We start from the raw sequence: 11,541 nt of genomic DNA, 5'->3' as shown, positions 1-11,541 counted from the left end.
TGCAGGTGGTACTCTCTGTTCTTGAGTCATCATTGGGTCAATAACCTGTGTGATGGGAGTGAGCAAGATTGCCTGGAAGAGTTGTGGGCATGATGTGAAACCCATGGTCCTGAGCATCAGGAATTATTGAAAACACCACCATGGACTTTGTGTGAAAGGTAGACTTGTTAACCCTGGGGTACTGAACACATTTCAGTATCAGCCTTTCTTAGGTATTTTCTCAAAGTTATTCCAGTGTTTGCTCCTCCTTGGGGCAGCAGAATAAAACCAGTAGTGTAATGCCAGGCTGCTGGAGTATTAAAAAAAGTTCAAACTCCACTGAAATAGACTTTCACTTTAAATCCTGTCATTAACTTGAATAAGTTTTGGTCACATCTAGAGTCCTTAATGTAGAAGGACTGCAATAGGGCTAATCTCTTTTGAAGGAGCTCCTTTTTTCATGCATTTACTGTTTGGGCAATGCTGCCTTTGCCTTTCAGCTGTAATCACCAGCCGTTACTCACAGATGCTGTCAGGCCCTGTCGTGCTCTCAGTGCAGCTCGACTCCGGATTGGTTTCCTCCCCAATCCTGCTATGGTGTAGTAACACTATGACATTATATTCTCCCGAGAAACAATGACATGAATCTGATTTATAACTGGTGGTAAAACTTTATTATTCAAGTTTAGATGTAACAGACATCTTTGCTGCCTGAAGATTGTTTGCATAAGAAATACACCAAGAACATGTTTGTGAGTAGAAATGAACATGCACTATGAAAACCAAAAAACAAAACAAAACAAAAAACCCAAAACAAAACAAAACAAAAAACACATCCATGTGTTGTAAGGACAAAACATTAAGAGCCAACATTCTAGAGTCAAATCAGGGCTACAAGTTTAATGATGGTTTTTAGCAACATGAAGTCATTCTTTATGAAGTACTTTTTTTTTTCTTTTTTTTTTTTTTTTTCCTTTTCCTGCTGGTGAATTTTCTATAAGCTAAATTTACAATGGCATTTTGAGATGTTTCCTTTTCTCCTGTTCTCCTTCTACATAGAGCTCAGAGGCCAAAATGATAGGAATGGAAAACTGTGGTTGCTGTTACAATGTTTATTCTAAGAATTTTACTTTACTATGTGTACTCAAAAATCAAATGAAACTGGTATTTATCTGGCTGGCAGCCATTAAATTATTGTCTTTCATCCTCTTAAAAAGAGGTATATCAGGGTATATGTGATTACTCTATAGGTAGCATCTCACCAACTGCCAGCTTTCCAGAGCTTGCTGACTGAAATGGAATTGTGAGGGAGACGGTAGGGAGGAATCCTATTCTGAGGTGAGGAAATTATGTAAATCATTCTACTTGGCCCATCTTCACTTTATAGAAAAGTTTAGAAGGGATTTTTCACTTATCTATCACATTTGGGATACGTTGACAAATTGCTCGCTATTCTTTGCCAAGCATAACTGTCTCCACAGAAGCAGAAGGAAATATATCTACCCTTCTGGCTGAACAGAAGTGAACTTCTAATCTCTTTGGCTTTTCCTGACCAGTATTAGGAATTAGCATGCTAAGTCAGCCAAGAAAAATCAATACGGGAGCAAGAACGGGAATATATTTAGACATCCTGGGCAAAAAGCAGATGGCAGACAACTCCTTAGCACATAAAGCAAGTAGTTATGACTAAAAAGCAACACTGTCCAGTCTAAAGATGGTCTTGAAAGTCCGTCCCTGAACTGAGTACTAGTCTACAGTTGCCAAATCAGGTCTCCCCATTGCACAACCACTATGTCTCAGCACTGTATACAATTAGCATCAGTCACTTTTGTCCTGCTGTCCCTCTAACTGAAAAATCATCTCTTGCTCACAGTGTGCCTCAACTTTTTGAGACGTCTCTATGTTCTCTCTCTTTAAAACTGGCACAATGTGCAACAGTACATTTTTTAGGCAAAACCGAGATACAAGTATCCAGTGTCCCTCCCCCTTTCTGGACGGTCCATGAAAAATTAAAGGAGGAGCTTCATCAGCACAGTGGCAATTAGGTGCAAAACTTCTTTTGGAAAGCACTCTGAGTTTAGCACCTGAATGCAAACTGTGCTCTGGAAAATCTTCGTCTCCTGCTGCTTTAACCTAGAAGGCAGCAGCCACGAAGTGATAGCTTAGAGACAGTCCGGTTTGCAGAAGATGCTGCATGACGGCTCCGCTACAGGGTGTTAATGGAAACATTGTTCCTGTTCTGCAATCTCATTAATGACGGGCACCACAAATCCTCTGGTTTTGATCCATCTACTTATTTTGTGGTCCAATTTGAGATACATTTTAAGATCTCAAACTACCATTCCTTAGTAAGAGAAGTACACCACCTTGAAGACACTGACAAATGGAGAACAAAGAGTAAGTCTTTGAAAGTTCAGTTGTTAGTGCTGTAAGTTGATCGAAATGCAGTGGGTGCAGTAATTACTTGTGTGTGCTAACAAGAAGTTTGGTTTCCATCTGAGAGTTATTATATAAGATTATTCTTTTTCAATGTCAGGATTTATTTTTCTTTTGATTAATATCCATTGTGAGGGGGTCTGGAAGAGGGATGGAGTCCCCTCTCTTTTGTTAAGAAACAAAACTGTGCTCCCCCCACCCCAATCAAAGAGAACAGGCTATGGCAAAATCCCATTTCTTACATAGCAGAAATCTTAGAACATCTCAACATGTCATGGCAAGAACAATGAACATTTTTCAAATTTTATTTGCACCATTTAGGTATGCAATACTAACATTCAAACATCTGTCTTGTTCTTTGCACTCATAAGATTTCATTTCTCCTCATCCCCAAACCCTGATATGTGTATTTCCTGTTATTGGCCTCTGCTTCTGAGTTTAGCAAGAGGTGTTATGAAGTACAGGGCGGTGCTCAAGTCTTACAATGTGCATGTGCCCCTTAAAATAGTTTGCCATGAAGATGCAGCTTCTATCAATGAAGAAGCCACAGGAACTGGTAGGTCTTAGATGAAGTAAGTCAAACCAGTAACTACTGAAAACCGGCAGGCAGCTACCTCTGAAGCCAATAAAAATCACTGCTTAGTGAGTCTAACAAGTTTCTTGGAAAAGCTGAAAAGGACACACACTGGACCCTGACGTAATAAAACGAGGGCAATCTATTTCAGTCCCCACAGAAAAAAAAAGAAACAAAAAAATACCCAACAAAAATAAATCCACAAAAACCAAGTCAGAACTTATTATTGGAGAACAATAGTAAAAACATAACCAGACTTCATCTGGCACTGGTATCAAGCTGGAGATTCATCTAAAAAATAGAAGAAGAAGAATGTGGCCCAATATCCTTTGCTAACCTAGAACACTATTGAAGGGTTATAGAACTCAACCATGAACAGATTGAGTGGGACTTTCCATATGCTGCTCACCAGTATAGAAGCAATGGGTGGAGCAGGAAGGAATGCAAGCCTAATGCTGAACAATAGCCTGTCTGTGCCTAACAAGTAAGAGACACTGTGCAATAACATTTCATCTGTGTGAAAATGTAACACCCAAAATACTGCCAAGGTCAGCAAGACCTTTGGTGATCAACTGCGTAAGTGCTTCTCATGCATGGTGATGTTCATTGCCGGCTGCCTTAGGCACATTATTTTTCAAAAGCCTATCAAAGTGCTGAACGTTTAGGCCAGTTCCTCCCTGGTTTTCCTTTTGCCAACCCCTATAAGACATTTCCTATCACCTCTCCTTTTATCTTCCACCTCCCTGTCTATATGGTTAAGTATCTTATAAGTGCACCAAATTCTAGAAGGGAGAGTGGTGAGATTCAGGTAAGTTAAATACAAGAACTTTTTTTTTATAATGCTTTAGTTTCAATTACATGAAAATCTGAGAAAGGCGGCATTTAAGTGAGATCAGAATAGGACCCTTTACATATAATCTCAAGTGAGGACTTAGTCCAGAGAAATTTTTATAGAACATTTTAAAAAATAAAATGCATGAATGGAGAAATAAAAGACAACATAATATCAGAAAGACATTTTAAACTTCATTCACTGCAACATTCATGAACCAGTTGAGCTACACCTGCCATCCAACCATAAGGAACTAAGACCCTGCACTGCGAAAAAGAAACAAACCCAAACAGAACAAAAAAGCAACTGCGTAATATTGTAAAAATGGAGTGCAATGCTACTACAGAATGCAATAAAACATCAGTGCTGCATCGTCAAACAGCACTTATCAAAATAATTTCTGAAATGTTTCTTCTGAAACACAGACAAAGCAATAAAAAGAGGATATATGTTTATCATTTTAAGCATAACAATGTGAGTTAAGAGCTTAAGAATACAAAAGTACTTGGAATGAATAGTGCTACCCTTTTTTTCCTAAGTAGGCATAAAAATATTTTCATTTCCTTCTTGTTTTTCCATACCATTAATATCAACAAATTTCATTCATTTCATGTTATCGTTTACAACTTTAATGCACACACACAGAAAAAAAGATACCTACTGCAATAGAAATAGTTGCTTCATTACCTTGTTTGCTACATTTGCAAATGTAAACAGCGAGGCAGAGCCAGAACTGACTCTAATGCATGATGGAATATCTTTGTTGCATACGTACACTGTAGAAAATAATTATTCAATATGTCAGGCACCATTATTTGAAATGTAATACATTAATATTTACTAGAAAAATAAGGTTTTTTCTATTTGTTCTCCCAACTTCTTTAATGAAATAAGTTAATCTGACAGTGCATCCAGTAGCTTGTAATATCTTCTACATCCCTGTGGCAAATAATAAACTACTGGTTGGGACACTATAATGAAAATGATTAAAGTCAGTTCTTGTACACCCTTGTAGCAAGCATGGAGGCTCGTCTAACAGCACCTTTAACCAATTATTTAATATTTAGTTATGTAGCCCTATTTCCCTGAGCAGTTATGCTGAGGAGCTTTCCCTTCATGGATAGTTTTTACAAAGCTTTAAGTATTAAAAAGTACTATGAAGACATTTAATGCTACTTAGCAAAAGCTGGTATAAGTCTACTGAAGGGATTGACTGGTATGTATAGCAATGTTAAGCCTGTGGAGAAGTAACCTTAGACTTTAAGGTTTAGAAATGTAATATATTAAAAATATATTATAATAAAATACAGCAGGTTACCTTGTTCTATGCAAATTAAACCCGGAGTGTGGCTTCTGTATTAGAGACTTCACTTGCACAAAATGGTTTTCCTAAAGTGTGCCAGAAAGAATGTAGTGATAAAATGGTAGCTAAAAATCAGCTGAGTCTGAGAAACATCTAGATGAAATTGCTGCAAAAGCTTTGAGGACAAAGTGATCCTAAGGCATGTTGTAGGGCAGAAATTAGCCCAAATTAAAGAAAAGAAAATGACCTTTTAACATCTGTATATTTAACAAGTCTAGTTCTTATATACAATGTGCATATGTTCACTACACCCCTGCAGCAGTATATACATATACACATCTTTGCACTCTTGCCAGTTATGTCTCTTACACAACAGCAAAGGTATTAATTGTCCGGTAAAATTTTCTCAAGGTTATTTGCCATGATTCACTGCATTCTGGCTAGCTTTGGTGGGCCGTGTCCCATATAATTATCTTCTCCCCCTTCTGGCCACCATCCAACTGTTCTTTGTTTCTTGGTAACCCACTCATTTAAAAGGAAAAAAAAAAAAAAAAAAAAAAAAAAGAAGAAAAAGGGAAAAAAAAAGAAAAGAACAAGGGATTTAATATTGGATAAGGCATGCTCTCTATATGAAGTGCTTTATAGGTCTTCACAAGACATTACAAGCTATTGAATTCCCATCAAGGAAACCTATTTCTGTTTAATTGTGCTAAGTGCTAAGGTTTACTCTTTAGGTTTTCCATTCTTTTCAGCTTGTGCATTGTTCCTGTGTAGGCCCCTCTGGATGTGAGTTGTGAAGTCATACTTGTCCGTGCAAAGATGCTGGCATATGCTGCACTGGAAAGGTCCACTGTCACCATGGCAACTCATATGCAAAGCATACATCACTTCATCCAGAAAGACAATGCCACAGTGCACACACTTGGTAGAAAGTTCATCTTGAGTACTTCTATCAACTTTCTCTGTTTTTACTACATTCAAGGGACCTTCATTTTTTACATTTGGTGGTGCCTTACTCTTTTCCTTGGAGGCACCATTTGCAGTTGGCCCAGGTCTGGAATGCTTTATCGCCAAATCTAGAGGAATGTCATTGTCTGATCCAACAGCTGAAAAATGAGGAGGCAGATTAAAGGTGGGATAAGGCACATAGTTTTGGCAAGGATTTGGTAGGCCAGGCACATGACTCAAGTAGTGTGGATTCCCAGGAACAGACAGCTTATATTTACTCCAGAATCTCAGCCAGTCAGCTTCACTCTGAAAGTCATTGTGTACAAACGGAAGTCCAAAAAGTGGGTACTGGTATTTTTCAATAGGGCTTCCAGGTGGTGAATAGTTTGGGTGTTTCGCAGGTCTCATGTATTTTTCTATTGGGCTGCCTCTCTCTGAGCTTCCTTTCCCTTCTGATATCGATGAACTGTTTCCTGGGTCTCCAGTACTTTCCTGAGGACTTTTTATCTGAATGTGCAAAGGTTGCATCCTTTTGTGAATATCCAGAGTTTGGCTGACCAATATTGGCTGCTGAGCAGAATGGCTTTTAGTCAATGAACCTGGGGCCTCATATTTACCGAGGCTGGGAAGCTGAATTTCTCTCTGATGACCTTCAGGTAAATGATCCTCTGACCTCCTCTCTAAGGGGCTTCCATTGACTTGTTCCTCACTGTTACCCCTCTGCTGTTTGTTTAGCTGCTCAGCCTGAAGTGCCTCCGGGTTAAGGCGCTTTCTTGTTCGTCTCCTAATGATCTGCTCACCATTGTTCTGCTTAATGATGTTTAAAGGCCTGGGAGTCTGCATGGAACACAAACATAATGAACAAAAGGAAAAAAGAAAGACACATTAAGCAAATCTGCAGGACCACGCTCACGAAAATTTATCTTTTCTTTTGTGAAGAGCTATATTGTAAGAGTTTCATGGGAATGACCAAATTTCAACCCAAATGCTCGTTCCTGGCCCCTCAAGCCAAAAGTAAACTATGAATTGCTTTGTTTTATCAAACTAAGTCAAGGGCCTTACACAGTTGCCCGTTTACTCAAAAAGGCATGAAGTATCCAAGCTGTCAAAGCATTTATTATCCCCTACTCCTGAAAAATTCTGGGGGACGTGCTGAAAGTGGGTGCTGAGAGCTGGGGATGAGGTGGGAGATGCACAGCCCTATGCACGACCATTATTCTATGCACCATGTCACCAGAGCTGGTATCGGGCAGGGGTTTGCACAGATCACACTATGACAAGATTGAGTAACACTTAACCTTGATAGCCACCTCCCTTTGACGCGGATAGAAAATGCAAGCAAATACAGGGCTTGCTGATCACCACTGCTGCCACCTAGCAAAAGGGCTGCAGGTTGACTGTGGTGGTGAGTGGGATGATGGTGGCTGGAAAGGGACTAAGAAAGATGGAGAAGAAAGCCCAGGAAAACTTTTCCTATGCACCAAAAAGTCTACCTGGGACTTCGGTACCAACTCTCCCTCCTTCATCCCTACTGTATTTTTTTCTAAATGTTACTGATGCTGCGCTACTAAGTCATGAGGGAGAGAAGGCATCCCCTGAAGAGGTGGAAAAAAGGGTCTGTGAATTAAAAAGCATTGCAGAAGAGGCAGAGGCAAGAACCAAGTGAGGACTTCTGTCTCCATTTGCTACTTCCCCACACCAGCTCAGGGTAGGTGGCCTGTTTAGAGGAGAACTGAAAATATTTTTGCATGGAGAAAAAAAACTAGTACAAGGAAGGACAGCAGCCCGGCCTACAGGAAGGCAATGGTATGTGAATGAAACATGGTGCCGTAACATTGGTATGTGTTGCTCTACTGGGCAGATGTTAAAACAACAAAAGCTACCTAGAAGTCATTCAGTTTGGAGTGCTAGCAGTTGCCATTTGTCTCATCCAAATGCACATATAATTGTGTTTTGGTTGGAGGCCAGAAAAGTGCCCCACACAGTATTCCACTTACATGTTTATCTGGAAATTTTCTTTTTAACATTGTTTTAAAGTGCAGATTAAATTTTGGCATACAGTCAATATCCAAAACAATTTGTACCTTGAATGTAACATAATTTATATATATTCATAAATTTGAATTAATATAAAAATATCCAGAGCTGGAAGAGCACTCACTCTATTATTTGTAGAGATCTAGTTTCTCTCTTGAGTTGCCATCTTCCTCTCCTCTTTCACCTATTTATTTCCCTGAGGTCGGCTTATTAATGGTTAACCACATTTTAGGCAGTGCAGCTACTTGTTAAGATTTTACTTTCTATTAAAACTCTGAATCAGAAGAAATATACACTTTGATTTAGATTTTTAATAAGCAAAATTTAAACTTAGCAGAAAAACAGCACCTGAACCAGCCTCCTCAAACAGATCAAAGTTGAGGCAAAATCATGTTAGATAAAATTAGAATATTTTCTATGTAAATTCTATGCAAATAAAGTTTATAGTTTGCAGAATCAATAGCCAATTAATATGCATAAGCATATACTCTTTATTACAAGCTCAGTGTAATTTCCTCACCTTTTTATGACAACTGTAACACTGTCATACTGACGTGCTGTGAGATCTTACAATATTGTTGACGTTGCTATTATTAAACTTTTATTTATACACTACAGACCATTTTCCTATGGCTTCCGGATAACCTTTCAATAGTTTGGAAATACTTTGTCTTACTCTTCATGCTACAGGTATGAAGCCTGATCGTGGAAGTCATTAAAAGAAACATCTTCATACCTGTCATTAAGGATCCTCACACACTTGTTTGCAGCTCTGGCTCTTCAAAGTTACATGTCATTAGGAGCTAAAGGCTGTAGGTCCAACTTAAAAATTATTCAGCATGCAAATGACTGTACTTATCTGACTAGTCTTTAGCTGATTAAAACAGACTATTCAGTGGAGTAAAGCTACTCATATTTTCCTTATTCATAGTAGTAAGTTGCAGATAGAAATATTCTGCATCTGGTTGCAACTAAGACAGACAGAAAAGTTTAAGTTCTCTTCTTGATTTTCAGTGGGGCATTAAATTTAGAAAACAGTGAAACCATTACCAGAACTTTCCTTTTAAAATGCCCTATGTCAGACCCTTAATTATATGTTATACATAATATATTGACTACGATCATAAAGATTTTTTTGCCATCTCTGTATCAATTGGCAATCTCCCTATCCCGAATACATGAGTAACTTTAAAAAACCCCCACAAAATTCAACAAATAGTTCATTAAATTATTGTGATTAGACTTTCTAGATACCATGGGAAACTGGAGTGATCACTCCACTAGAAGATCATGTATGTCTAATCCTTGAATACTATGCTGTAACTCCTCACTGAAGCAGTCTGATGAGGTGGCCAAGGAATCACTATGGAACAAAATCTAGTCTTCCATGACCAAGTCAGAGCTATTAAAAAATGAGGAACAGCACCACAATAATAATGGTCAAATTCATGATTCTGAGGAGACAAGGGATATACCTTTCTCTGTCAGCAAATGTGAATATTGTGTATATGTTTGCAGTGAACTGCATTTTTTCCACTATTTTAATACTTGACTGTTGGAATATTATTACACTTTTCTTAACATAGTTGTCTGCATTAGAGGAAAGAAATGTGGAAAAACCTGGCAAGTTTAATGTAAACGACCCCTAGATAGATTGAACATTTTTGAAAACATGTTGAAAAATTATTCAGGGGTATCATAGAAATGGAAATGTGACTTATAGCAGAAATCACTACGATGTTAACATTTGTCAGTCACTACCACCTAGTAGTATCAGACAGACCATAGATTTTTCTCTTATTAAATACAAGTAAAAAAGGGACCTTAGAGATAAGTATATTATACACATTCTTGAGTTAATGAGGACAGTAGTTCTAGATAGTGATAATCCAATCAAAAGGGAGCTATGAAATGTGCAAACCTACTATAAGTGAATTTTGCTCAGCTGTGTAGCATAATTTAGTTTAACAGGGTGGCTTACAGAAGGGAACAGTTCTATTCCCTTGAATTTTTATAGTTTCAGACATCTACCTAATAACTGCATCATCCTAGTCTCCTTAATTCAAAAACATACATGACAAATACTTATTGTAATTTTTCATGAAGAGATAGACAGGCAGACAGATAAAAGAAACTTTCATCTTTCTGGTGTCAGTCTAAAGAGCATCCCTTTGCATAGGACTGTCTCAAAAGGTGTCCCAAAGGAGAGATTTGTTTGATTATTTCAGACTCCAACTTACGGTGGAGTTCCTATCGTACCACAGCAGAGTGGAAGCTTAATTAAATTCTTTGCATTTGTTTGGTCAAAGTTCATTTGAAGATATTAATGTCAAATGTCCACTGAATGACAGCTTATTGCCATGCTTGAACTGTGGAGCTAAAAGATAGTGTCAGCTTCTTGCTTTCTGTATGCATAAAATAAAGTTCAATGTTGTATTGCTAATTATTATTGTTGGAAGCACACTAGTTTGCTCCTACTGGTTCGTAAGAATTATCTGAGCTACGTGTTTGAATTCAAAACTGATGCTTGTAGCTTTTATCTATGCAATAAGTTATGCTAATAATCACGGTAAGGTCCAACACTATAGTTTAGAAAAGTATATTAAAAAAAGGGAAAATGGGGGCTACGAATGGAAGTTCTACAAATAACTGGACACAAATGTCAAATTAACATTAAAAAGCCTAACTGTCCTTCTCAAAATCTTTGTAGATGCTCACCACTGATCAATTTCCTGAAATTAGATATTATATCTAGAAGTTTGAGAGATCTCCAGGGAGATGGTACTTTCAGCAAGACGCAGCCAAGAAGCTGGCCAGCAATCGTGCATTAGTCCATCTTCTCCTGCTCAGATGCTATCTGACTGGCCGGGTTGTTCTGAAGTTTAAAAACATTTATTGACCTCAGAATGACAGCACATGGCAAACATAGCTAACCTTTCAGACTGGTGATGGTCTTGCTGCTTTTGAAAATTGGAATCTTTTTCTTTTTTATTAAGTGGGCTGGCTGGACAGGATCTTGAGTAAAAACAGGATTGTTATATGGCCTGTACACAAGACCAAGGGTAAAATTCAGAGAAACTGCTAATTGATTTAGAAGCTTATGCCTCAAATTTAAAGAGAAATAAGCACAGGCACTTGGGAGTCTTAATGCATTTGAAATGTAGTTTCCTAAGTGACTTTTCTTTTTTTCTGAAAATGGAATTTCTGAAAAAAATTTTTAAAAATACGCATTCAGCCACAACATAGATTTCTGATTTGGGCTCTAAGCCTGAATTGCTATGTTGCCGTGGCAAACTCCCAAAGGCTGCCTCAGTTTCTATTTCTGAAAAATAGTAATACTTTTTAACTTCATGGGAATGTTGTAAAAATTAATTGATTAAAGTCAAAACTTACGTCACCTGACTCTCCCATGTGCTTCTATTAAAGATAGCG

At 37.9% G+C, this 11,541-nt stretch overlaps 1 protein-coding gene across 9 annotated transcripts in view; it reads right to left on the bottom strand.

Moving 5' to 3' along the window:
* Positions 1–630: 630 nt before the first annotated feature.
* Positions 631–11,541, bottom strand: part of TRPS1 (transcriptional repressor GATA binding 1) — a 222,280-nt gene continuing 211,369 nt past the window's right edge. For all 9 annotated transcript variants that reach the window (XM_030012201.1, XM_030012210.1, XM_030012205.1 and 6 more), the window contains one exon: positions 631–6,909. In XM_030012201.1, coding sequence (XP_029868061.1) covers positions 5,848–6,909 — 1,062 coding nt within the window. In that variant the 3' untranslated portion in view covers positions 631–5,847. The remainder of the gene's footprint in view (positions 6,910–11,541) is intronic.

The sequence above is a fragment of the Aquila chrysaetos genome, chromosome 4 (assembly GCF_900496995.4).
Source record: "Aquila chrysaetos chrysaetos chromosome 4, bAquChr1.4, whole genome shotgun sequence".
Classification (NCBI taxonomy): domain Eukaryota; kingdom Metazoa; phylum Chordata; class Aves; order Accipitriformes; family Accipitridae; genus Aquila; species Aquila chrysaetos.
This window is presented reverse-complemented; position numbering and strand designations above follow the sequence as displayed.